Source organism: Dermacentor albipictus, chromosome 4 (assembly GCF_038994185.2).
Source record: "Dermacentor albipictus isolate Rhodes 1998 colony chromosome 4, USDA_Dalb.pri_finalv2, whole genome shotgun sequence".
Classification (NCBI taxonomy): domain Eukaryota; kingdom Metazoa; phylum Arthropoda; class Arachnida; order Ixodida; family Ixodidae; genus Dermacentor; species Dermacentor albipictus.
Window position 1 is genome coordinate 67,876,432 of NC_091824.1, and position 27,813 is coordinate 67,904,244.

The 27,813-nt window shown below is 49.7% G+C and overlaps 2 protein-coding genes across 5 annotated transcripts in view; one reads left to right on the forward strand and one right to left on the reverse strand.

Annotated features, from left to right (window-relative positions):
- The window catches only part of LOC135902078 (roundabout homolog 1-like), a 124,626-nt gene that overhangs the window by 63,930 nt on the left and 32,883 nt on the right, over window positions 1-27,813 (forward strand). For both annotated transcript variants that reach the window (XM_070537067.1, XM_065431991.2), the window contains exons 2-4: window positions 23,112-23,393; window positions 24,695-24,833; window positions 27,275-27,402. In XM_070537067.1, the coding sequence (XP_070393168.1) occupies window positions 23,112-23,393; window positions 24,695-24,833; window positions 27,275-27,402 (549 nt within the window). The remainder of the gene's footprint in view (window positions 1-23,111; window positions 23,394-24,694; window positions 24,834-27,274; window positions 27,403-27,813) is intronic.
- LOC135902034 (uncharacterized) overlaps window positions 23,298-27,813 on the reverse strand; it is a 436,762-nt gene continuing 432,246 nt past the window's right edge. For 2 of the 3 annotated variants that reach the window (XR_011513949.1, XR_011513950.1), the window contains one exon: window positions 23,298-23,450. Coding sequence is in view for 1 of the 3 variants with exons in the window: in XM_070537069.1 (XP_070393170.1) it covers window positions 24,794-24,797 (4 nt within the window). In the remaining 2 variants the exon portion in view is untranslated. Of the gene's footprint in view, window positions 23,451-24,678; window positions 24,798-27,813 lie in introns of all 3 variants that reach the window. The other variant, XM_070537069.1, reaches the window with a different exon arrangement.

Genomic DNA, 27,813 nt, shown 5'->3' on the forward strand with positions numbered 1-27,813 from the left:
TCTTCTTCGCTCGGAAGAGACTTAAGTGCATCATCGACGTAGAAATCTCTTTCAACGAACTTCCCGGCATCTTCACCAAATCGTGGGGGAGCTTGTTGGGCAGTCCGTCGAAGGCCATACGTTGAAACAGCTGGCGATGTGCTGTTGCCGAAAACGTGAACCTTCATTCGGCACTCTATGATTTCTCTGGAGATATCGTTGCCCTTAAACCAGAGGAACCTCAGGTAGTTCTGATGGTCCTCGCGAACCATGAAACTGTAGAACATTTGCTGGACGTCCGCTGTAACCGCAACTGGTTCTTGCCGGAAGCGTATCAAAATCCCCACAAGGTTATTCGTCAGGTCAGGGCCGGTCAGGAGAACGTTGTTCAGAGATACCCCTTCATACTGAGCGCTGGAGTCAAACACGACTCGGATTTGATCAGGCTTCTGGGGGTGGTGAACGCCGAATATGGGCAGATACCAACATTCTTCGTCCACGTGAAGTGGTGGAGCTTTCTCCGCATGACCCTTGATGAAGAGCTCGTTCATGAAGTTCACGAAACGTTCCCTTGTTTCAGGATTTTTTCGCAGGGTACGCCGTAGCGAGAGCAGACGAGACAGAGCTTGTTCTCTGTTGTTCGGAAGCCGACTTCTCGGTGTGCGAAAGGGGAGAGGGGCGACCCAATTATTTAATTTGTCTTGGGTGAATTCACTATTCATTATCTTGAGGAATGTCTTGTCTTCCATGGAGAGAGCACGCTGGTTGTCAAGTTCTGTTGTCTCGAAAAGATTCGGGGCCAGTGTGTCATCCAATGTTGCTGCCAATCGTAAATCTTTTGAGACCTTATCCGCAGAGTAGTGAATTGGCGCCTCCTTAACAAGGAAATGTCTTGGGCATGGCTCAAAAAGGGATGGTCGCCCACTGTCCAGCATATGGGTCTTGAACACGTTGACGCTGCCCGTTTTCCGCGCTCGACCAACGCAAACGTCACCGACAATGACCCATCCGAGGTCGAGCTTCTGAGCATACGGCGCGTCGTGGGGTCCGTTGATTGTCTGACGAACCTTGTGAGCTCTTAGGATGTCCCGGCCAAGGAGGAGCAGTATTCCAGCCTCCTCAAGAGGCGGAATGTGATTTGCTACTGACTTCAAGTGCGGGTAGTGCCTTGCAGCGTCAGGTGTCGGAATTTCCTCTCTGTTTTCTGGAATTGCCTTGCACTCGAGGAGAGGCGGAAGAGGAAACTTGACTTCGCCTGACATGCTCTGCACGAAAAAAACCATGAGCGACTCTTCCAACCACTTCAGTACTGCCGGAGCAAGTGCGGAGCGTGTATTGCGTAGGCGTCCCCTTCACTCCGAAATCGTTGAGGAGTTCTGGCCTAACCAACGAGCGATTACTCTGGTCGTCAAGAATCGCGTACGCTCTAACTTTCTTCTCAGGCTGAGTGTCATGGGTGACCTCTACGAGGCAGATTTTGGCACACGACCTTGTGCTGTTGTCAGCGTTTGCCACTTCAGTACGCCTAGATGTGACTCTTCTTTCTGAGTCATCTGTGGTACTGTCATCAGACCCACTAGCCCTTGACGGCTCTGAGGTTGGCGGTGCTGGGTGAAGCGCTGTGGCGTGGTCGGTGCTGTCGCATATGAGGCATCTCACAACTGCCTGACATTGCCACTGCATGTCGTTCTTGGATGAGCAGCATCGTAGGCAGATCCCTTGCTTCTTTATGAAAGATTGCCGCTCTTCCAAGGTTTTCTCACGGAAGACGCGACACCTTTCCAAAGGGTGAGGTTTCTTGTGATATGGACACCACCTTTTAAAGTCCCTCGATTCCGGTTGCTGTTCGTTAGCAGTGGCATCTTGATTAATTTTGGCAGAAGCAGGATCCACTTCTGTTTTTCTCGCTGACACAGATGATCTTTGCCGCGTGGTCTTGGTAGCATTGTCTTGCTTCCTCTGATTGAATTCAGACGGCGCATTTTGTGCACGCAAGATGAAACTCGGGTCGTTCCTCATGCTGGCCTGATCTCTAACAAATTTGCAAAAGAAAGAAAAGGGCGGAAATGCAGTGTGATGATCTTTTTTGTATTTCGACCCCACCGACATCCAATTTTCTTGAAGTCCAGATGGCAACTTCGAGACAATTTTGTTGACCCCTCTTGCGGTATCCAAATAGCCAAGACCGGCGAGATACGGGTCAGTTTTCGCAGCCTCGAGTTCTAGCAGGAGGTCGCCAAGTTCCTGGAGTCTGGTATTTTCCCGGTAAGCTATCTTCGGGAAGTCTTCCAGCCGCTTCAGTAGTGCATCCTCAATTGCCTCAGGGCACCCGAAGACGTCGTCGAGCCGTTTCCACACAACGTTCAAGCCCGTTGAAAAGTCATTCACGTGCACCGATTTCAATCTCCGAGCCTGATTTGACGATTCAGGGCCGAGCCATTTGATGAGAAGGTCCAGCTCTTCTTGGGCAGAAAGACCTAGATCTCTGACGACACCTTTGAACGATGATTTCCAAGCGCGAAAGTTCTCAGGTCGATCATCAAACTTGATAAGACCGCTTGAAACAAGGTCTTTGCGGCACAGGAATTTGAGGACATCGGCTAGCTCTGAGCTTGAACTGTTGTGTGTCGGGGCGTGCACAAGCGGCTGCGGACCAACTCGTAAGTTCATAGGACGACTCGTAGCTCCAGCATGCTTACAACTTGGGTTGTTAGGCGCAGCATCGTAGTCAGGTGGACGTTCATCAGCTCGCAGACACATCGAATTATTCGCAGCTGTGTTGGCCCTCGCCGACGTGTGAGCATTGTTTACGTCGTCGCTAGAGTTGGTGGCAGCCACCTCAGTAAACACGAACGCAGAGTTGCGTAGGGCTTGCTGTTCATCGATATAACTCCTAGTCTGCAGCGTTCGGTCCACAGGAGGGAGCGTGCGCATGCGCTCCCCGCCATCCTGCTCCACGGCTGCCTCGAGCGCATTCGCCTGGGCGTTTGCAGCTGCCGCTTCTTTTTCATGCTGCAAAATATCCAATTCAGCCTCAATCCTTGCCCTCTCAATACGCATTGCGGCCTCTCTGCGACCAAACTTTGCTCTTGCCCGGACGGCTTCAGCTTGTGCGCGTGCTTGTACGGCGGCTAGGCTGATTGTTGACGAGCCCGATCGTCGTGACCTCGAAGAAACGCTTGAGTGGGCCGATAGAGAGTGCTGCGACGTTACCTCTTGTAAGCGGTCGCGTTCTCGTTGTGTAGCCTCACGTAATTTGTCGCTTACAGTCACATAACGATCTGCGTCGATTGCTTTTTGAAGTTCTAATTCCTGCTGGGTTTCAGATCTGCTCGTTTTGGCGAGGAAGGTAGAGTATCTGGCTGCGACGTGTTCGTAGCGCTCATAGCTTGCGCGAAGCTGCGTTGCGGCGTTGTTAACGTCTTCCTCTTTTGCACATGACACTTTGAAAATAGCTGTCTCCACGTTCTTCCAGGCAGCGTCTATTCTCTGGCAGTGCTCTTCGCGGCTCGTTTCATACGTTTCTTTGGCTTTCATGGAAAACGTAGTTGCTCTTTGTGGTCGAATATTTGCCGTGGAAGCTTCATGCTCAGCTGTCATAATTTGAGACGTTTCAGGCGTCAGCTTGTCCTGATCCATTTTGGCGTGCGTGCTTCACGACGTATCTCACTCAAAGCGGACGTATGCCGTGAAGCCTGCTAAGCTGCGCGATGAAATTTGAAACGAGCCCACCTTGTCGTTGCCCTGTGTGCCGTCAGCTGCTCAACTTGCAGGCGATGCCGTGTCCTTGCAGTAGGCGGATGTCATGGTCAAACCGGAGGTCTTGCCGTGCGACGTATTCCACTGCAGCGGACGTTGAGTTGGCGGCCGATGGCAGTCGACTTCACTTTTTTACTATGCTGGCCTCGCGGATCGCACTTGACGGGATCAAAGCGTCCGCTATCCAGCTAGATAACGGGTCGAACGCAGTTGAACATTTAAAACAAACTTTAATTACACTGAGAAGGTCAAAAAAGCAAGTTAAAAATACACAAAACGTTCAGTTTTAGCCCCTTAAAAAAGTGGTCCGGTCTCTAGGGCTGGTGGGGCGAGTCTGCCCGTCCCGCGCTTTTCCAACTGTGGTTTCCATCCCCGTCGACGCCCCCGGGCACGGGAAACAGCCGACCACCCCGAAGCGTCGTCACTGGGTTTCTTTCAGGAACCGAACGGAGGGAGCGGGGTCCTTTCTCTCGCGCACAGCTTGGAGTCCGCGGGGGGCCAGTGAAAGAGAAAGCCATAAAAGTAAGGGAGGCCCGCTTCCCTCTTGAAAGAAAAGTCTGGCCGTACATTCGCGACGCGCACAGAACACTTACAGTTTCTTTGGGAAGGGACTCGTCTTCCCGAAACTCGCGACGCGTGATTTCCTTCCGTTCGTCGGGCTTCCCGTAAAACCCATCTCTTCTATCTGCTTTTTCTATGCGCACTGCCTTGCTGTGCAAGCTGCGGCGGGTGTAATACTCTTCCGCTAACTCTGCTGCCTTGTTTAGCTTAACCTCCTTTAGCCTATCTTGCAGCCAGAGCCGGACATCCTCATCAATGCAACGGTAGAACTGCTCCAACGCGATGCATTCGACAATTTTGTCGCGGTCGTCGTAAACCTCTTCGCCCTTCAGCCATTCCACCAAGTCGGCTTTTAGACGAAACGCGAAGTCAACATTCGACTCCTTACCCTTTTTTGCATACCGGAACCTCTGCCGGAAAGCTTCGGGCGACAATTTGTACTTCCGCAGTAGCGCTTCCTTCACATCACTGTAGCTCTCAAACGCCTCTTTCGATAAGCAAGTTATTACGTCTGATGCCTCCCCAGGAAGCAAGGCTAACAGATTCTGTGCCCAAAGGGATCGCTCAATGCTATTCCGTTCGCAGACGTGCTCAAATTTCACGAGGTATTTGGCCATATCCTCTCCGACGACAAAGGGTGGAAGTTGATCGCGTATTCTTGGAACGTTAGAAGTGAGACTAGGCGCCGGGGAGTTATTTCGGATCTCCAACTCTTTCATTTTAAGCTCGTGCTCACGTCGCTCCCTCTCTCTCCTTTCCTCCTTTTCCTCCTCGCGACGTTGCTGTTCTTTTTCTCTCCTTTCCTCCCTTTCCCGACGTTCATTGATTTCCGCCAAGGCCTCTGCGGCTTCCTCAGTCGTTACGTCCCCAGTCCTCATGACCTCAAGGATCGCATTCTTTCTTTTGGTTGAGCCCAACTCAATACCCAACTCCTCACAAATTTCGAGAAGTTCCTTCACCTTGTACTTCTCCATCGTTCACACTGTCCTCCTGCTGTTTACCCTTTTTGAATATACCTGCCGTACGCTACTATAACACTACTAGTAAGACATATGCAAGTATTTCACACACTGCCCTGTTTACCCCCTCAGCATCCCCTGGTTTCCAAAACACTCTTACTAGGCTTGAAACACACAAGGTTATCACAATGCAACACCAAATCCTTCCCTAAGCTACTATAACCTGTGTCAGAGAAAGTCTGGTGTTTGAGGTAAACTTCAGGCACTCACCGCGCCGAGGTAGCTGATGCCGGTCAATCCCGTAGCTGCCATCCAGTGTTACGAACTCCAACCGGTGCCACCAGTGTTACGACATCCAACCGGTGCCGCCAGTGTTCCGAACTTGTACCGCTGCACCACGATTACGGCTTTGTGGTCCCGTAGCGCTCGTCACCCGTTTCGTGACAGAGCGTTGGTAGCGAAGACTCCGAGCCTGGCGTCGATGAGAATAACAAAAGGGACTTTATACATTATATACAGGTTATCATACAGGACATGAACGGGTCGGCACTGGGGCCGAGTGCTCACAACAAACGCGACTGTTCTCGCACGACGACGTCCGGCGAAAACGCGTGACACATCTCACCCCAGTCGGGAGCGACACTCTCTCCCGGTGGGTTGGCGGATCCTGTTTTCGAGCGGCGTGTCGCTGCTTTTATAATCCCCGAGGACCATTGTCACTCAAACGGCCCAATACAAAGTCAGCACACGACGGTCGTCCGAGGGGTCCAACCAGCGACCGCGCTGGCCACCCGGTTCAAAGTTCGCGCGCGCGGTGACCTCCAGGCAAAGGGAGGTGCGGCGCCGGGCTGTCTGGCACACGCGGACACGTCCAAACACGCTGCTCGCCGAGGCTTCTCCCGCACGACGGCGCAGCATCTTGTCTTGTGAAGGGAGAATTATGGCGCTCGCAGGATAGATTCCGCATCTTGCAGATTCGGAATCCGGGCTTGTGGTAATGGCACAACACCACTCTCAACAACCTAAATGAGAGAAACAGCATATGAAACTGGGAGTCACCTTCAACATGCTTCGAAGTCACTTTATTTCTATAAGGACTCACGAAACCAAAAAAAAAGGATAGAGAGATAAAGAGAGAGGAGTTAATACTATAGTTAAAGGGCACTCCGATTTTTTGTATGCGTGTGTAACAGGGAGTGCATGGAGAAAAACGAAATCAAGAACGTATTTTTGGGACCGCTCGTAAAGAGCCGAAACCACTCTCGGTCGTGATTAGACATTTCGAGAGTGCGCCGCTGCTGTGCGGTGAAAGCACTGCGCTCCCCTCCCGATAAAGTAGGGCAGCAGAAGCAGCAGAAGAAGCAGAGAAGAACGCAGAATGACCGATGTTTATTGAAAGAACGACGGTGGGATGGCCGGGAGGCCCGGACTCCGGTATCCTGCCTGCCAAAGTGCCGATCTCCTTAGGAGCTATTTCACCTCGATTGGGTTCCAAATAAATATGTTTCTCCACAATAACTTTCTCGGAGGACAAAAAAAAAACAACTACTGGCTGAAGGTGGCGGCTTTAGAAATTTTTGCCCTGTTCTCCAAGATTATTCTTGAATTTAGGGACAAAAGCAAAAAAAAGAAACGAACAGAAATAAAGGAGCACAAAGTGAGACGAAAGAAGTTGGGTCCGGTTTTCTTTCTTTCTTTTTTTCTTTTTCAGAGTGGTTTCGAGTTTTTACACCAACCTAAAGGCCGCAGCGGGCAGTCACTCCAGAGCGTATAATCACCACTGGGCGATCATTCTGTCACGGTGTAGATCATTTCACTGTAGTAGGTCATTGAGCATCATGTTTAAGCCATAATACATGTTTAAGCCATAAGCTTAAACATGCATCCCATGAAGTGATATCATGGGCCTATACCACTTTTATTCGACCCAAATTAGAATACTTGTGCGTTATTTGGTGCCCGTTTACGAAAATCAACATTTACTCCCTTGAAAAGATACAGACAAGAGCCATACGTGTTATTTTTTTTCCAAATACGACTGAGAACAGTCTATAACTGAATTACTGCGGACAATTGGTTTTCACACCCTTCAACCGAGGCGAAAAATAATACGCGTGAGCTTCCTTTACTCCTTCATAAACGCTAAATTTTCTTTAGATCCTACTCCATACATAACTCTTTCTGCACCCAGGAAAACCCGTCATACCCACACCCTCGCTTTCTCCCCTTCCACTGCCATGACAAATCTCTTTAAATTTTCTTTCTTTCCTCGAATTATAAAAGAATGGAACCTCATCTCTTTCCATCATCTGGACTCCATTGAATCAATTCAGACTCATATTATTAGTATTTCCTAGGTAATATTGCTGTTTAGTGCTATATTGTTTCATTTCTTAAGCTTTATATTTTGCAATTCTGCCTTTTGTACACGTATTTTTTTATTTGTTGCCTTGCCCCTCCTGCTTGGGCCACACGGCCTGCAGTATGACGTAAATAAATAAAAAAATAAAAACATGATCGATAAGAGCGATTTAGGAAAGAAATTATGAAGCGTATACGTTCTCGCACACGCATAAACATGTTTATATCAATTCAATGGCATATAACTCGTAACAAACATTACTATGGAGTGCGGAGTCTATAACCAGTCTGGATACTACAGAATTAGGCCATTGTAGTTCCCACATATCATCATATGATTCGGTGTGGGGTGTCGGAGGGGGTCACGGCCGGAATGGTGCAGGCGCTGAGAGGGCTGCTGCTCAGGTACCGAGCTTGAGGCGGGCAGCGAGACGACGTTCCACTACGGGACAAGAAACATACGCCAGGGTGGAAGGCCAGGAGCACGTATAGTAGCTGTGGTAGCAGCTCTGCTGGAGGCCCTGTAGATGAACACCAGCTTTAGACGTTCAGCCGTAGGCTCAGGAGCACCAGGCAAAGGCCTGAACCTATCGCCCGACAGGTTGCTTCTTCCGCCGCATCTTACCTCCTTCCTCGACTTCCTCACTCACAATGGTACCGCTCTCACGTTCCGTGCTCCCGCCACGAGGCTCTTCTGAGGCTCTCCTTTTTCTTTGTGTTTAACACTGCGTCGGGTGCCGCTGCACAATGTTACTCGTGCCTTCATCGTCGTCGTTGTCGTCTTCGCCTTTATTTCGTAACACTGCACGTAAACCTCATTACACATTCCCAGAGAGCTCCATCGCAACATTCTTAGTTCGATTTGCTTTGTTTTCTTATTTCGTGCAGCAAAAGTGGACGTAGCGTGCGCTCGCAACGCCAACGATGGCGTGGAACGCTTTCCTTTCGAGTTACGAAAAAATAAGGGCAGTCTGGAGGACGAATTTGTCGACTGCTTAAACTCCAGCTGACAACCAAGCGCCTTCCAGCGTGGTCATGGTTGTATGTACGCAGAAGGGGAAGGGGAGGGAGATACGTAATCTATCAGTAAGTCGATGAATGAACTCCTTTATGCTCGGTGGGCGTACAATATGTACACAAGCAAGAACGGTGAAATTAGATTTCGTGCACGTGCGCATTCTGTGTTCACAGAACGAGAGAGAACGCGCGCTCCCGGCGCGCCTTGGCGCTATAGAGTCCTCACCTGATACAAAATTGGCGCGGCCCTGTCCTCAAAATCTCTCTACTCACTCCGACTGATGTGCAGCTCGGGAGGCTGCAGTGCTTGAATTTATCCCAACAATACAACAGAAAGAGGTCAAAACGACCGTGTTGGCAGGCGCGCTGTATTGTTCGCATTCTTATTACGGTAGCAGTGTTCATTGGTATTCAATTTATAATTTTTTATTCAAGTTATATTTTTTATTTCTTTTTTGCATTCATCGCGTTTTGCGCATGGTATCCCAAGAAAAACGTCTTCCATTAAACGAAAAATTCGCCTTTCCACTAAGGCCTACGATCTGTCTCACAAGCCTTGTGCAGTGCTGCTAAATCACGTGTTTAAAGAGTCAACAACCTACAAAAAAAAGAAAAAAATCGGCTGTGTTTCTCACAGGAGGAAAAATAGTTCTTTGTGCATCGTTAGCTGTCCGTTATAGTAGTTGAGAAGAAATGAGAAACTGGCAAGTTTACCGACGCTTGTGGAGCAACGCGACGAGATGAGGAGACGGGAAAATGAGGCGGCACACAGCGCTTACTAGCAGGCGGTTACACGTGCAGTAAAAATACCGATGCACTATGCACGACGCTTTCCTGTGGACCCTTTTACCCGATGGAACCAGTAGCTTCCGCGCTGCACCCACGGAGTCATTAGGGAGGAGCACTGTGTTTCATAGAAAACGAGACCACAACTTTGAATCAAGGTTTTCATCAAAATATGGATCACTCGCTCATGAACTTGCTTAAAGAGCTTTAGATACACGCTGCTTCTATACTGTGGTCACACAGTCAATGTTATGACTCTTTAGAGGCCTTTAACAGAAACTGACAAGAAGAGATCAGGCCAACGTTACTTTGTCATTGCCAAGCTACGTCACGATGTGATCTACGGTTTTCCAGGGAACAATTATTATCTAAAGAGCGTTGATGAAACGTAAGCTCCAAGTGGGATATAAATACAAAGCGCAGACAATGCCGGGCGACTTTGTCACCCAGAACTACTTCGATCGACCCTGTCTGATTATCCATTAGTTACGTACCTATCTTCATCGCCTTACTGCCATTACTCCCCCCTCAGCGAGAATTAAGGAGATAAAAGATATATCGTTCAGGTCACCACTATCTTCACCATTTTCAGACCTCATTTATGTACAGATCTTAGTGAATATTCCAGAAACTGCTTCATTTGCTTACAGGTGACTTCGAATAGCGCAACTTCAGCGGTGGCCATTAGAATACGTTTAAATTCAATGTTCAATGTTCCGCACTTTACGAAAACGCGACCGTAACAGTAGTTTTCGAAATCTCTGCGTTCAAACCGTCCGTTGGCGTACTTAGAGTTCATCGGAAGAGTTATTCATTTCCCTTTGAAACCGCACTATTACAGTGCATGTCCCTGCCCTTGGCCAGTGCAAGCCAATGGCTTCACCATTGATAGACACTGCGTCCTAAGAGTGGTAACTTAGTCTATGCGCTCTGCAATCTCCTACAAACAGACACAATGTAAAGACATCAGCTGGAGAATGACTCTTTGAAGCAATAGTTTATAGCTGGTAAACAGTTCGTGAATACAAATTCGCGAAAGTTAGAGCAGGTTAGTCTTACTACATGAGGTTGTCAGTAGTAAAGCCAAAAGGATGGTAATATGCTGTAATCCTTCAATGGCTGGAGGAGAAAACAAAGAAACCTTTTTAGTCTGGAAAACCAAAGATATGCGTGACTGTCCAGCAAGAAAGTTTTGAAAAACATAGAACCCCCCCAAAAAAGTGTCACACACCCCTAATGTTTTATTTGCATTGGCACGCAGCACCAAGATTCTAGAAATGAGTTGAAGGCACGCCCCATTAACCCTGTCTGGTAACTAAGCAGGTAACTAATTAGAGTGAGCGTCTGCGATTTCTCAAGTACTATTTCCGCTATAAGTATCAACAAAAGTGATTGTTCTCATTTCGCATCCCTCTCTCCTGTAAAAAAAATGCTAAAAGTTTGTTACGCACTGCGGTCTGCATTTGTAAGCGCATTTTGCGCCTGCCACTACTTTCTCATGAGTGAGAACTCGTGAGAACTCGGCCTCACTCGGATCTTGCATTCAAACACACCCTTTGCCGCTTTGAGGCGTAAAGCCACCACTCCGATGCAATGGAGCGAGAACGCGCCATCAAGCATATTGCTTTAGCATCTTTTTCTACCTCTCACTGGAACCAGCATGACGCGATTAAGGACCGACAAGCCTCGTTCTCGTTTCGGCGGGCGACAGCATTTTCGGGATGTCTCTTCGCTAGGGGACGGTCGTGAGACGAAGAGGGGGCCGAGGTCCTTCCTGCGGATGCAAACGACAGACCAAGCCCCATCCGCAGATTCTTCGCTCGAGTAATATAACGCACCACCCAAAAGAACTACACGCGTATCTCTACCCGAATGCGTCCTTCCCCGCCATGCGAACCTACTGCACACATAAAGTGGGCGTGGCTCGATGTCGCTGCAGAGGGGGCTCCCGCTGATCTAGTGTTATGTTTTTTCCTGATCTAAACGCCAAGGTGCTTTTTCTCCTTGTCTTACAGTTTGTTTTTATTAGCACGTTCACTCATTCCGCCCCCCCCCCTCCCCTCTTTCTCGGCAAGTTCTTTTCTACCCGTACCCGATGCTTTCGACTCACTTGAAATTTAGTCATCGCGTGACATGACGTTCGCTTTCCGATGGCCTGTTGACTGATTCGATGCCCCGCATGCACATAACTTCTGTCGCGTGCGCTTCCTGGGAGGGTGAAATGGTGCGGGGCTTCAGACATAAAACAATATGGCGCTTATAGCGACAAATGTAGCTGTACTTTTGCTTTTGTGACCGGGAGATCGTGGATAACACCGACATGTTATTGAAAGCATGTGTTTGTGTGTGCGTGTGTGTGTGCGTGTGCGTGCGTGTTTGAGATTTTCGCTTTAAAACCGGCGATCGTAAGCAATTAACAAAGCTTTTATTATATCTGGTCTTTCCAATTTATAATGTTCTCTTTTTTTATATATTGTCACGTCATTGTGACAATATATAGTGACGTAGTGACGGTAAAGAGAGAACACAGTAGCAGTACTGTGAAAGACAAAACTAGCTTTTATTGGGCGAACCTGTGCCCACAAAACAGGCTACACTTAAAGCACAACGATAGCGGCGAACACAGTCGGCGATCGTCGAAAATCTCATCAGCGGGTCAAGCGCGTCGGCTTTTATAGATCAGTCGTCGAATGTTCCAGATTAACGGATGGGACCCGCGTGTCTTCCACAAAGTTCTACACTATTCGTGTCACGCGATGAAATCTGATACCACAAGGTTCGGCGACAACAGACACGCGGATAGAAGCGTCGATAACTTTCCAGAAACGTCGGATACATGCAGGCGCGTCCCTCGCTCTGCGATTACAGTTGTTAAGCGGCGAAACGTAGTTGCCCGATAAAGATAAGTACACGTGTCATTACCCCCCTCTTAAAAAGCATCGACCCGATGCTGCAAACAAACGAAAGTAACAAAGAAAAGCACTCGTAGCAAAGAAAACAACAAACTAAGGAAGTTCATCAGCGTCCGTAAAATGGTTTAAGGCGCACCACGTGGACCACTTCAGATCGTGCGCGGCGCCGCTGTGAGTGCGAAATGCCGTCTGGCACGACCTCATAGTCTAGTGCGCCAATACGTCGGATGACCTTGTAGGGTCCGAAATAGCGTCGCAGCAGCTTCTCACTGAGTCCTCGCCGGCGTATCGGGGTCCATACCCAAACACGGTCGCCGGGCTGGTACTCGACGAAACGTCGTCGGAGGTTGTAGTGTCGGCTGTCGGTACGCTGCTGGGTCTTGATCCGTAGGCGGGCGAGCTGTCGGGCTTCTTCGGCGCGCTGGAGATAGCTAGCGACGTCAACATTCTCTTCGTCAGTGACGTGGGGCAGCATGGCGTCGAGCGTCGTCGTCGGGTTCCTGCCGTAAACCAGCTTAAACGGCGTGATCTGTGTTATTTCTTGCACCGCCGTGCTGTAAGCGAATGTTACGTACGGCAGGACGGCATCCCAGGTCTTGTGTTCGACGTCGACGTACATCGCTAGCATGTCGGCGAGGGTCTTATTCAGCCGCTCCGTAAGACCATTCGTCTGCGGGTGGTAGGCCGTGGTCCTCCTGTGCCTTGTCTGACTGTATTTCAGAATGGCTTGGGTGAGCTCCGCTGTAAAGGCCGTTCCTCTGTCGGTGATGAGGACTTCTGGGGCGCCATGTCGAAGCAGGATGTTTTCGACAAAGAATTTTGCCACTTCGGCTGCGCTACCTTACGGCAGTGCTTTAGTTTCAGCGAAGCGGGTAACGTAGTCTGTCGCCACGACGATCCACTTATTTCCGGTTGTTGACGTCGGAAAGGGTCCCAGCAAGTCCATCCCGATCTGCTGGGATGGTCGGCAAGGAGGCTCGATTGGCTGTAGTAATCCGGCTGGCCTTGTTGGCGGTGTCTTGCGTCGCTGACAGTCTCGGCATGTTCTGACATAACGGGCGACGTCGGCGGTCAGGCGCGGCCAATAATACTTTTCTTGTATCCTCGATAGTGTCCGGGAAAAACCGAGGTGTCCAGCGGTCGGATCGTCATGTAGGGCGTGCAATACTTCTGGACGAAGTCCTGACGGGACAACAAGAAGGTAGTTGGCGCGGACTGGTGAAAAGTTCTTTTTCACGAGGAGATTGTTTTGAAGCGTGAAGGAAGATAATCCGCGCTTAAATGCCCTGGGGACAACGTCGGTGTGCCCTTCCAAATATTCCACCAGGCCTTTTAGCTCCGGGTCTGCCCGTTGCTGTTCAGCGAAGTCTTCCGCGCTTATCATGCCAAGGAAGGCGTCGTCATCTTCGTCATCTTGCGGCGGCGGGTCAATGGGGGCGCGTGATAGGCAATCGGCATCGGAGTGTTTTCGTCCGGACTTGTAGGTTACAGTGATGTCGTATTCTTGTAGTCTGAGGCTCCACCGCGCCAGTCGTCCTGAAGGATCCTTTATACTCGCTAGCCAACACAACGCGTGATGGTCACTGACGACTTTGAATGGCCTGCCATAAAGATAAGGGCGAAATTTAGCTGTAGCCCAAACGATGGCGAGGCATTCCTTTTCGGTCGTAGAATAGTTGCCTTCCGCTTTTGACAGCGACCGGCTAGCGTAAGCTATCACCTGTTCGACCCCGTTTCTCCTCTGGACTAGAACGGCACCGAGGCCTAGGCTACTGGCGTCAGTATGGATTTCTGTATCGGCGTACTCGTCGAAGTGCGCAAGTACAGGCGGCGACTGCATGCGTCGTTTGAGTTCTTCAAATGCGTCGGCCTGCGGCGTTTCCCACTTGAACTCAACATCACATTTAGTTAGACGTGTCAACGGCTCGGCGATGCGTGAAAAGTCCTTGACAAAGCGCCTGTAGTAGGCACACATGCCAAGGAATCTACGCACTGCCTTCTTGTCGGTGGGCTGCGGGAACTTTGCGATGGCAGCTGTTTTCTGGGGGTCGGGGCGTACTCCGGATTTACTGATGACGTGGCCTAGGAACAGAAGCTCGTCGTAAGCGAAGCGGCATTTTTCTGGCTTCAGAGTGAGCCCTGATGACTTGATGGCCTCTAGTACTGTCGTAAGCCGCCTAAGGTGATCGTCGAAATTTTCGGCGAAGACGACGACGTCATCCAAGTAAACAAGGCAGGTCTGCCACTTCAATCCTGCTAACACCGTGTCCATGACGCGCTGGAAAGTTGCAGGTGCCGAGCAGAGTCCGAATGGCATGACCTTGAACTCGTAGAGGCCGTCTGGCGTGATGAAGGCGGTCTTTTCGCGATCTCTCTCGTCGACTTCTATTTGCCAGTAGCCAGACTTGAGATCCATCGACGAGAAGTACTTAGCGTTGCAGAGCCGATCCAATGCGTCGTCTATCCGTGGAAGGGGTATACGTCCTTCTTCGTGATCTTGTTCAGACGACGATAATCGACGCAGAAACGTAGGGTTCCGTCCTTTTTCTTCACCAGGACAACAGGGGATGCCCACGGGCTTTTCGACGGCTGGATGATGTCGTCGCGCAGCATTTCGTCGACTTGTTCTCTTATAGCTTCGCGTTCTCGCAGCGAAACTCGGTAAGGGCTTTGGCGGAGTGGTCGAGCGTACTCCTCGGTGATTATGCGATGCTTGGCGACTGGTGTTTGTCGAATCCTCGATGTCGTCGAAAAACAGCCTTTGTATCGTCGGAGCAGACTTCTGAGCTGCTGTTGCTTAATCACTGGGAGACTTGGATTAATGTCGTAGTCTGGTTCGGGAACCATGGTCGTCGGAGTAGATGCGGCGAAATCCGAGAGGACAAACGCATTAGCGGTTTCCACAATTTCCTCGATGTACGCGATCGTCGTGCCCTTGCTGATGTGCTTGAACTCCTGGCTGAAGTTTGTCAGCAACACTTCAGTTTTCCCTCCATGCAGTCGAGCGATCCCTCTTGCGACGCAAATTTCACGGTCTAGCAGGAGACGTTGGTCGCCTTCGATGACACCTTCTACGTCAGCGGGTATTTCGGTGCCGACCGAAATAACAATGCTGGAGCGGGGCGGGATGCTCACTTGGTCTTCGAGCACACTCAAGGCGTGGTGACTACGAGGGCTCTCCGGCGGTATCGCTTTATCTTCCGACAGCGTTATTGACTTCGACTTCAGGTCGATGACTGCGCCGTGTTGGTTCAGGAAGTCCATACCGAGAATGACGTCTCGTGAACACTGTTGGAGGATAACGAAGGTGGCAGGGTAAGTCCGGTCATGAACGGTAATTCTTGCCGTGCAGACTCCAGACGGGGTGATGAGGTGTCCTCCAGCGGTTCGAATTTGAGGGCCTTCCCACGTAGTCTTAACTTTCTTCAACTGGGCGGCGATGTGTCCACTCATGACGGAGTAATCAGCCCCTGTGTCGACTAAGGCAGTGACTGCGTGGCCGTCGAGAAGCACGTCGAGGTCGGTGGTTCTTTGTCTGGCGTTGCAGTTAGGTCGTGGCGTCGGATCACGGCTGCGTCGTGTTGAACTGAAGTTGGAACGTCGCGTCGTCAAGTCGTCGTTCGTCGGTGTAGTCTTGCCTTCCTGACTTCGTCGGGGCGGCGGCGTGTCGTTGTTATGTCGTCGAGATCGTTTCGTCGTCGTCTTCGTCGGCGGCGGAGGATCTTCGTCAGTTCGACGAACAGCAACCGCACCTCCATCGGTTGCTGCTTTTAGTTTTCCGGATATGGGCTCGCTGACCGGCCCCGGGCTGGGCCAGTGTATGGTCGGCGCTGCGGCGACAGGTAGCGTCCTGGTGACGGCGAACGGGATGGCCGTCGAGGGCTCCACTGAGTAGCGGCGAGGTAATCGGCGATGTCACGTGGGCGCTCTCCAAGCTGTGGACGCGGCGCGTTGACGGCGAAACCTCGCAGTCCCATCTCCCGGTACGGACATCGTCGGTAGACGTGACCCGCTTCTCCGCAGTGGTAGCAGAGCGGGCGGTGGTCAGGAGCACGCCAAATGTCAGTCTTCCTCGCGTAGGTGCGCTGGGCGACGGGTGGTCGTGCTGGCGGCGGCGGCGGCGGACGACGAAATTGCGGCGTTACAGGGCCCTGGCGCGGTCGCTGAGGAGGGCCTTGATGGCGTACGACGGCGGCGTAGGTCATCGCTTCGGGTTGGGGGTGCGGTAATTGAGGTTGCACCTCCGAGACTCCAAGCGACCGCTGAACCTCATCTTTGACGATGTCAGCGATCGAGGCCACTTGAGGCTGCGACGACGGGAAGATCTTCTGAAGCTCCTCTCGTACGACTGCCCTGATAGCCTCGCGCAGGTCTTCGGAGGCCAGTGATTGAACTCCGGCACAGTTTGTAGCGTTGGTGCGGCGGTCGAATTGCCGGTTTCGCATCTCGAGTGTCTTCTCGATGCTAGTGGCCTCGCGAAGAAACTCGTCGACAGTCTTCGGCGGGTTTCGTACCATACCGGCGAAAAGTTCCTCCTTAACACCACGCATTAGTAGCCGGACTTTCTTTTCCTCGGACATTTCCGGGTCGGCGTGGCGGAATAGGCGGCTCATTTCTTCTGTAAAAATCGCCGTGGTCTCGTTGGGCAGCCGCACTCTGGTTTCCAGTAGTGCTTGGGCTCGTTCTCGGCGAACGACGCTTGTGAATGTCTTCAGGAAGGCGCTTCGGAAAAGGTCCCAGGTCGTTAACGTGGCTTCTCTGTTCTCGAACCACGTCCTGGCAGCGTCTTCCAATGCGAAGAAGACATGTCGCAGTTTGTCGTCGCTGTTCCAGCTGTTAAATGCAGCGACCCTCTCGTACGTCTCGAGCCAGGTTTCCGGGTCCTCGAATGTTGAACCGCGGAACGTGGGGGGCTCCCTGGGCTGCTGCAGCACGACGGGGGATGCTGGGGCTGCCATTGGGGAGGACTTGGTGGCAATCTTCCTGCTCGTCTCAGGTAGGAGTCCGTGATCTGGGGGCAGTCCTTGCAGCCGGCGGCTAGCTCGCTGGTCTTGGTTGGCTGGTGGCTGGTCTTGGTCGACGTTGGTTTTGTCCTCGGGCTTCGGACTTGGATCGCGGCTTTGCGGGGGCGTTCGGTACATGAACGCACAAGCACCTCCACCAGATGTCACGTGGTAGTGACGGTAAAGAGAGAACACAGTAGCAGTACTGTGAAAGACAAAACTAGCTTTTATTGGCCGAACCTGTGCCCACAAAACAGGCTACACTTAAAGCACAACGATAGCGGCGAACACAGTCGGCGATCGTCGAAAATCTCATCAGCGGGTCAAGCGCGTCAGCTTTTATAGATCAGTCGTCGAATGTTCCAGATTAACGGATGGGACCCGCGTGTCTTCCACAAAGTTCTACACTATTCGTGTCACGCGATGAAATCTGATACCACAAGGTTCGGCGACAACAGACACGCGGATAGAAGCGTCGATAACTTTCCAGAAACGTCGGATACATGCAGGCGCGTCCCTCGCTCTGCGATTACAGTTGTTAAGCGGCGAAACGTAGTTGCCCGATAAAGATAAGTACACGTGTCAATATGATATTTGGTTAGCATGGTCTCCAGCAGTTAGACCATTCATACAATACTCACCGACTCTCAAGCCACGTGTCAGAATTACATGAACGGCAGAACAGGACGCAGAGCGCTTCCCATCCTCAGCTCCTGCGGGGCTAACAACAAAATCAGGCATACGATTTTCTGGGTACCGGGACACGCTTGAATGGAACGGAACCTAAAGGCGGACAAGGCAGCTCGAGAGCACAAAAACCGAGTGGCTACAAACACCGCCCCCGAGGAACCCATATCAGTCGACTCAAGCTACTCTGACATTTTGAATTACTATAAGGGGGTCTGAATCAAGTACCTTCCACCCCACAACAGCCTAAATCAGTATGAAGCAACCTCTTGGAGGAGGCTGCAAACACGAACATACCCAAATCTAAACACACTAAGCAAGATGTTTCCCACCGAGTATAGAGACATTTGCCCCTAGTTCGGCGCCTAGCCCACCTTATATCCCATTACATCGGGATGCGTTCACAATCAACAATTCCTTCAAATAAAAGGCCCGAGTGCGGAGCAGTGGGAGAGGGTGCTCGCCAGCAGCGACCCGAAAGCCCAGCATGGACTAGTAAGGCTCGCTCACCGAGTAGCCACCCTCAGTGGTGCCCTGGAATAAGGGCGTCGACCTTGCACAGATGGGGAAGAAGACCATGAAGACGGCCGATCACATCTTCCACCGCTAATTTCTAACCAATTAGAGCAAACAAAGTTTTTCCTCCTCCTCCTCATACTGTCGCGCTTAATAAACTACGACAAAACAGCCCTACAATCTCTGCCGCGGCATTAGATTCGGGAAGGATGTCACGCGGTCAGATACGACGTGTGGTTTGTGGGAAAGGTGGACAGTTCAACTGTTGGAGCAAATTAGCAACTTGATCGATGCAGTTGTTTAGTGGAATACGTTCGACCCCAGTCGCAGTCCTGTGCCCTGCTAGAATAAACGACGCTGTGTGTCATATAGTGAAGGGGAACATTATATGAAGAGAAAAAAAATGCGCTTCTAGATATTTACGCGAGGAAGAATAAAGTGTACACAGCTGCACGTCTCCATTCGCGCTGAAATTAATAGCAGCGGCTGGCATGTGTTGCTGGCGTGTATTGCGCCAAGAACGTGTTCCCGTGGCTGGACACATCACAATCAAACAAGCAAACCAACGAGAAGGATGACAGGATTAGCAGAACTGTCGTGCCGCTTGCCATCAGAGAAGGCGACCAATCAAGGTGCTGCAATGATAAGAGTGATTCATGTCGTCCCTCCTCTCTAACCCTTCTTACACAGGTGGAAGGAACTGCACTTTCTGAGGGCTTTCTCACTTTTGGCTAAGTGATAAGTAGTCGGGTACGTTCTTATTCGCGCTAGTGGACCTCTTCGCTAGCGGAGTCTCATTACATATGCACGCGCTGTCCAGTTGGGCCCGTAAATCTCGCGCCAAGCATCCCGTCCGCGGGGGAGGCGGGATTTAGTCCTCGGTGGCTCGGAGTGAGTTATTGCCGGCCCTGCTGGCATGCCTATGTCGGCATTGCTAAAACGATGCAGCGAAGTGTGAAGTCTACGCTGCGTGCTGAGTGATCACCAGCGCCAGAGAGAAGAAAACAGTGCAGAGTTTCCAGAACTGCCGTGTTGCTCATCTCGCCGTCATCAACCTATGTTCACTGCAAAACAAAGGCATCCTCAAAAGTGTGCAGTTGACTATGTCACGTGTCAACCAATCTCCCTCGTTACCTGCAAAGATGTTGATGTATTTTCACATTGTCAAATCTTTAATAATCTAATTCATCTCCACAGTTGCTTAACCGGACGATGTCACCAGCATACTATACGTTTCTAACTGAACTCCAACTTTCATTGCACTGTTTGGAACTAATATTAAATATGCATAGAGCAGAAACGATGAGATTACGTCCTGTTGAGACGAAATTTCTCTTTCTTTAACTCAGTAGGAATACGGAAAACGGTCAGTGACTCCAGTGGATAGGAGAACTTCTTGCTAACCGCACACAGCTTGTTCACACTAATGATACTGAGCCTCCTAAGGTACCCGTGCGTTCAGGCATACCTGAGGGTTCTGTTCTAGGCTCACTACTTTTTACAGTTATAATATTGTTTTAACTGTTAATGTAAATTTGTTTATTTATTTGCTGACCATTGCGTTATCTACCGGAAAGTTAGTAATGGTGCTGACAGCGAACCCCTTGAAGCACAGCTTATAATATTACGCATGGGTGTGACCTCTGGAAAGTGGAACTTTAAAACAGTAAGTTTCCTGTATCCGGACGTTTTCCCCTAACTCCTCTTGTTCATAATCGCAATCTCTTTTGAATCTGTTTGCTCTTAAGAGTATCTTGGTATAAGTATTGCTAACTCTTTGTCATGGGCCTATACATTAAATACATAAATCCACATCCAATCACGCGGTCTGTTATATAAAATGAAAAGTTCCCCTTGCAGCATCCTGAATAAAGAGGGAGTTATATATATATATATATATATATATATATATATATATATATATATATATATATATATATGTATTATTTACGTCCATCCTGTGCTTGAATAAGCTTCATCTGTATGGGACCCCGGCTAGGGAACACTTAGAAAGATCGAAGCGCATAAAATGGCTCGGCACAGTTCGTATTGTCGCGTTGTCAACAAATATCCAGTGTAAATACCATCAAAAAACATTCTTATCCTCCCTTCGCATGCCATGCATCGAAAATTATCTCGTCTTTTGCCTATTACAAAAGATTTATTATTCTGTTTTTCTATTGTCTGTAAAGTGTTCCTTATGGTATTGGTAAGTATTGTTTCTGTGGCCTTGTCCTTTACCATGCTATAAAGCCTTGAGCGAACCAAACCAAACAAATAACCAAACGAACTTATAAATAAATAAATACTTTCGCGGTAAGGACGCACGTCTCTTCGACTTCGACCTGCGTATGCAACATTTGCGTCACTGATGCCGGTTTCACTGCTTCTCTGCGCCTACTCAGAACACACGTAATCACTAGAGCTCTCAATTGTCACGCCACTCTATTTTCGCAGTGGTATGCATGCAGTTCCCGAGAAGAGTCATGGCACGTGGACGCACACATTTTTTCAAGACATCCCTAAGACATCCCTTGCGCATCCACTTTTGACCATTTCAAAAAACACGGCATACTTCACCTACGCGAATTCCAGTTTGACCGACATGACTACTATAGTCTCGACAATGCTGCATACTTTTTTTATTTTTTGGCGAGAAAGAGTACAGTTCACGCGTACGTCCTTCCAACTGACCTTCGCCAACCGACACGTGCCGGGTCACGTCAACGCTGGCGGCGGGGTCGCCGTCGGTGCATGCCCTGCACCATTTGCATGATCCCCTGTCGGGGTGCAGGGCCGGGAATAGTAAATCGCCGCGGAGAGACAGACGACCTGTCGGGCGCTGTTTACAAGGTCCTGAACGATGCCTTTTTTCTTTGGCTGCCTCCTTTTCCACCGCGCCACCCTCCCGGGCATCTCCTGCTGGCCCTCCGACACTTGCTTCAGTCCCACCGCAACTCACTTCATCTCTTTCCTTTTCGTCCAACGTCTCTGGCGTCGTTACGCGCTCCTTCAACCTCCCAGAAAAAGAGACACAGTGCGATATGCGGGGTGGCATGCCACATAATGCCCCTGGTTAGTTGAGGTACAGTGTCATGCAGAGAATACGGCAACGCCCTCTCAATCATCAGGCATACATCCAGTACGCCGGAAATAGGGCTTGTTCACTTCAATACGTTTTTCATCCATAGTACTTGCACTAACCTTCTTTATCTTAACACGAATGAAAGAAATCAATGCACAGGTTTCAGTTATTCGTCCCAATCGGTGATGTGACCACATCTGCCTCTTACAGCGGACACCGCCGTTTTCTAAAGAACAGGCTGTTCGCTCCGGGTGTTCGCTGCAATGCACGCAACGGTGTCCGCGTCCGCGTTCCTGCCTCCAGTGGCCTCCGAAATACATGCACAGGCGACGACGCTCACAATCTCTGTAGAACCCAAGATCCCTGACAAAATATCAAGCGCTGAAACTGCACGACAGCGCTGTGGTTGGAGGGTCCGTCTATATCAGTGGCACGAGCGCCAAGGACATGGGCTCGAACCCTGGTGGTGGTGGTCGGCAAAGTTTCGTTTTATTACGATAGCAATTATAGCACTTATACGGACACTTGCGCAGTGCGTTCGCTCATTCACAACGGTCACCGCCTTTGTCGTGCTGTCTCAGTACCGACAGCACACGTATGGCGAGCGCGTGGAAGGTTGGAAGGTTTCCGGAAACTGAAGATGCGTGCAGAGCTTTCGGCTCAAGAAACGAAGTCGGTAGGCGCACCCTTATGCTCTGCTCAATGTAGAGTTACTGTATATGGCTCCCTCTAGGGAGCCCAGCCTTGTACAGTAACTCTAGCTCAACGGACCATGTAACGGACCATTGAGCTTAAGGAACACGTCTTGCGCTACTGGAATGTGCCTTGTGCGCACTTACACAGGCATTCCTGTTGTGCAGCTGCGTGCATACCAAGGAGCTTTTGGTGCATACCCACTGTAGTGCTTGAAACGCGAGCAGTGTGGCATGTTGGGCCATAGAAAATAGAGTGATCTTACAGGTACTGATTGCACCACACACCAAGCTATACAAACGCTGACGCCTTTTCTTCTGTCTCAGCTCGTGCACCACTGGAGTGCGATGCCTCCAGTACACCAGCATTGTGAGATGCCTATAGTGCTGTGTAACAACAATTACCTTGGAGGCTGTGTCACGACAAGGTATCGCCCCGTCTATTCTTGGAACATCGTCTGAGGAGCTCCAGCGCAACGCTAAACCTTGCTATCGCTTTGAATGCCCCGCCTTCAGGTAAAACTATGCATTTTTTTCTTCGGCGTATGCCCAAGCCACGGTTGAGATTAAGAAATGTTCGACGGTGATGACACGATGACAACGGCCGTCCACGCAATGTAATGGAAAGTGTGCGTACGAACCCAGCATATTCAGTTTGTAGCCTTTGAACTAACGTCACTGCGAATAAATTATATTGTGGGCTGGTGTACGCAACGGCAGAAACCTAGGGCACCCAGTTTTCTTCCTTGTCTCCTAATGCACTTTCCCTTTCCACTCGGTCCCAATCCGCGCAGTTCTTCGCGACGAGTTCCGCCAGCTGCCCAAGAGCGTCCGCGTGGCGGCGGGAGAGTCGGCGACGCTGGAGTGCCTGCCTCCCAGGGGCCACCCCGAGCCCACGGTCACCTGGTTCAAGGACGGCGCCCAGGTGCAGCCGGGCACGGGGCGCGTCCGCCTCCTGGCCCAGGGATCCCTGCTCGTCGCCGACGTGCGGCCCTCCGACCAGGGCCGCTACGTGTGCCGGGCGGCCAACATGCTCGGCACCAGGGACTCGCCGCCCGCGCTGCTCTCCGTGCACAGTTGGGTGACGAATTTGCTTCTAGCTGGATGCGCCGGCAGGCATACATACCTATAGGCTGTACGGAATTGATGATAACTCAAATATCTCGTTTTCTAAACGCCATCTTGAAGAGTACAATACCATTAAAACTATTAAGCACTGCAAGAAGCACACTCTCAATCGGATTCGTTTGAATGAAAAAGAAAATAATAAAACAAAAAGAAAAACTACAAGCACACGGAACGGCTGTCGATAAGCTAAATGCCTCATAAATTGACTTGCCTTACTATTAGTAACCTCATTATAAATAAAACCCTGCTTGTTCCGCTCGTAATGTCTCTTTATTATGACATCTTTCTGCTGTTTATTTGATGCATTTCAGTTTGCCAGTCATAATTTCGCAAAAAGTTACCTTCACTCTATCGTGAAGACTGCTCAGGATTTCGATCGTTAGAACGCCTTATCGTAGCTCCTTTCTGCCATTGTTACTGGCCTACGGGCCACAATATGCGTGAAATCCACTTCACGCATGAGCTAGTCTCCCTCATAGGTGCAATAACAGTAACGGTGCAGTCTTTACAATATGCCAAAACGTTAATTATATCGATGAACGTGACAAACCAACAAGCACAACCGACAGCACCACCGCACGCGCAAGCATAGTTATCGACTAGCACGCATACTAGTATTAGCAGCAGGAGCGCATCCCTGACGTTACAACCACCGTTTGGAGAGATGCAGAAGCAAGGACCGAGACACACACAGAGAGAGAGAGAGAAGCGAAAAGAGAAGTGCAGGGAGGTTAACCCAAGGACTTGCCCAGTTGGATACCCCACACTTGGGGTGATTACCAGATTGCACCTGGTATGCCACACTACAGTGGGTCAAGTTTTAGCAGACATAAAAATCTGCGCGCTGGTAGCTAAATTACATTATATGCACATCGAACATGTGACATCGGCATGTTAAATTATGAAGATGTTCAGCCACCCCTAAAACTGCAGATATGACGCCGGCATCTCAAATATAGGTAGATGGCAATGCTGTATACTGTAAAAATCCAGGCTTGAGCAAACTCATTTCTACATCATTGAAATGTCTTACAATGCGGCCTGCAGTGTTTCGGAGACCTGATTCCTCCTGTAAGTGACTTCTATAACACAGCATGTTGCACGACAAAGCTTCCAGCGTTAATCTCTTCCGACACATATTCAAACGCCTTGATTAAAATAAAATAAAAACTTCTGCGTCACGAAAGACAACGAGAACTGGGCCTGCTCGCGCAGCACTTCACCGGCACCCACCGTTCTTTCTCTGCAGCGAAGCCCTACTTTGTCCGAGTCCCGGAAGACGTGACAACGCTCGCAGAAGAATCTGTTCAGTTCGAGTGCGAAGTCAATGGTGACCCCAACCCGACGGTCACCTGGAGGAGGCAGAATGGAAAGATGCCCATTGGAAGGTGGGTCATGTGGCCGACAAATGTAGAGCGGTGGTTTGACGTTTTCGTGAGTTCTTATCGCGATAGTGGAACATAAAAGGGGTCCTGAACCACTTTTTGGCGAAGTGAAGAAATGCACTTGAAGGTAAAGTAGGCTATTTCAGAAATACTTTGCCGCAAGAAGTAGTTAATGTGTTTGCAGAAGCGGAGATGGGGAGTCAAACACGCCCTTCGCGGTACTTCCGCTCCTTCTTCAATTCCTTACACTGCGAAGGCTACGGCGGAACGGGCCGTGCCCACAACGCTCCGCCTACAGTCAACACGGCGTGCAGCTCAAATTTGATTTTGGATGTTAACGTAGACGCCACTACTTCTGATTTTGGCGGCTACGACTTGCCAAACGACAGCCAAACGCGGTTTCCCTCAAAGAGCCGCAGTGCGTTTAGTCAATGAATTCGTCGCGGCACCCCGCGACGGCCGCGGTATCCAGTCCGCATCTACACGCAACCGTAGTACGTAAGCAAGCGAAGTGTTTGCTTCGTGCACAACACAGTTTGAGCGAGTGCTCGCGCTCATATGCTCGTCTGACCATGCTGCGCGCTGTGGACTGGCTTTGTCCTTCCCAATCTTGACCGACGTAGAGTAGCCACATGCAACTTATGCATTTTGAAGCCCTGTTAATAAGTCTGCCAAGGCATCCAACCACGAGCAGCCAGAAATTAGCGCGCGCTGGCAAGCATGCGTGTGGTCTGGCATTAAATTTCTCGGGGTTCGAGGCCAGTTGAGCGTTCAAAACTAGTCACTATTAGCGAGACCCGATGGCTAGGACACCGATAAGCAGGGTGACCAAAGTTTGATTGCTACGCTAGCAGCCGCGGCCCTGCGTGAGCAAACGATTGTCAGTTTCTCCTGAAAGTACGCAATTATTATAGAAATTCGAAGCAGATTTTCGCTTACGCCATCCTGTTTACTAAACTTCGTCACGAAACGTATACAGTAACAGTAGGAGGAAGCGCGCTCATCCAAACACTTTTCTTGGCTGATGTCTGCTCTTGACCAGTAGCAACCGCTTATGAGAATCCGCTATATTATTAAATAAAGCATGAAGAACAGAGTGAAGAACAGGCTTCAGTTGAAAAAAGAGCGTTTGGGAGAAAGTTGATTCGCGCTCTACTTGCGACCTCCATGCGTCGGGCCCGACTGCAAATCTTTGCTGAGATGCTCACAGCAGCGTATGCTACCTGCGTGCTCTGTCTTTCACTAAACCCGAATAGGGGTTCAGCGCCCCTTTGAGCATTATAAAGCATTAGGCTTACTTCACTTGTATCCGTTCCATGTAAGTAGATTGAGCTGCATATGAGCCTTTGTAACCACGTGTTGATAATGTTGTTAAAGACCTCTCGTCCTATTTGCCTAGCTAATCTTATGCCGCATTAACTGGCGCTACCCGCTCAACAGTACATTACCAAATGTTCTAGGAGTCCACTTTACCAGCAATATACAGCTTACTTTTTCCTGACAGGAGTGAAAACAAACAGCAGATGAGTAGATAACTGACGCATTTCATCTGTGAACTACACACACGACTTCGATAAGAATCTCGCAGGGCTCCACTAAAACAGGTTCGACTATCGCTACGTAACAAAACTAGCCCCGAGTGCATCGCACGCTACGTGTGTAATGAACTATCCGACTCCCTTTCTATTAATCAGCTAACGCACCACGTTCATAAGAACATATTCATCCGTAACAGGTGCTATACACCGACAACCACCACTGTCTGCGGCGTACATCATGCACTACAAACTTTGCAGCTGTGCGAAGGGCTCACTAATGTCCTAATTAATGTGTAAAAATAAGAAATCAATGCAACGCAGGCAACATGTTTATCCAAAACTTATGCAGGTATACAAAAAGAGACATCAATGCGGGTTTGAAAATTTTAATAGCACTTCCCTGAAATAGTGCCCATTCAAACATGTGCGTGTATTTCACTTTACCACGACCGTTAGCGTGGGGAAGCACACCCATGGCGGGGGCACTCGAGGAGTACGCGGACAAAAGAAAATATACACGCAGGTGGGCATACTATCTCGACCACCAATTATCTTCATCTCTGGCGTTTTTTTTTTCTGTGTTAAACTACCGGACGAATTTTATGCGGTTCAATCGGTTTGCATTTTCTTAATTTTGTCGTTGTGGTAACCTACGGAACGTGCATTTTCTTGTCCTTTAATAGCAACGTTTGCCTGCATGGCACAATAATTTTTCGCTTTTGTTTTGCTATTGTCCCTTTTGATGTACATATTACGGTATGCATTTAGTCTGGCTATGCGATCAGTATGCTTTTAACGTGCGTGCCAATGTTTTAAGGTCATTTTTTTTTTCTGTCGATTCGCCAACATCTCGCAACGCACGCTTAACTGCATCATTTTTAACACCACCCTTCCTCTTTCTTTCAGGGCATACGTTCAAGAGGACAAGAGTCTGCACATCAAGAATGTCGTTCCTTCAGACCAGGGAACATACATTTGTGAATCAGAAAACATTGTTGGCGAAGCTTCTGCTTCTGCGACACTTACTGTACAGTGTGAGTAGTCGTACCTTCATGCAACTTATCACAGCCTGCCTCGTTAAACCAGCCATAAAAAGATGTTTAGTCACAAATATAGGTCGATAGCTTATTTTGAGCCACATTTTGAATACGAACTGTTCTCTCCCGGTTTGTTCATTCAAGCATATCTGTCCGTCCATCCGTCCGTCACGTTAGGATATCACGATATCATGGATATCCCGTTAGGATGTCGCAACTACACTTAAGTGAGCGAATATTCGCAACATGTTTGCGGCCTCGACGCTGAGGCGTATCATTTTTCTGATCGAACCAAGACCAGTCAATGTTAAACTACAAAACTGTGCTGCAGGAAATTCACGCATATAGCATGAATCATCTGATATAATTCCTACCGCTCGGCTGTTTCTGCACTTATGCCTTTTATGG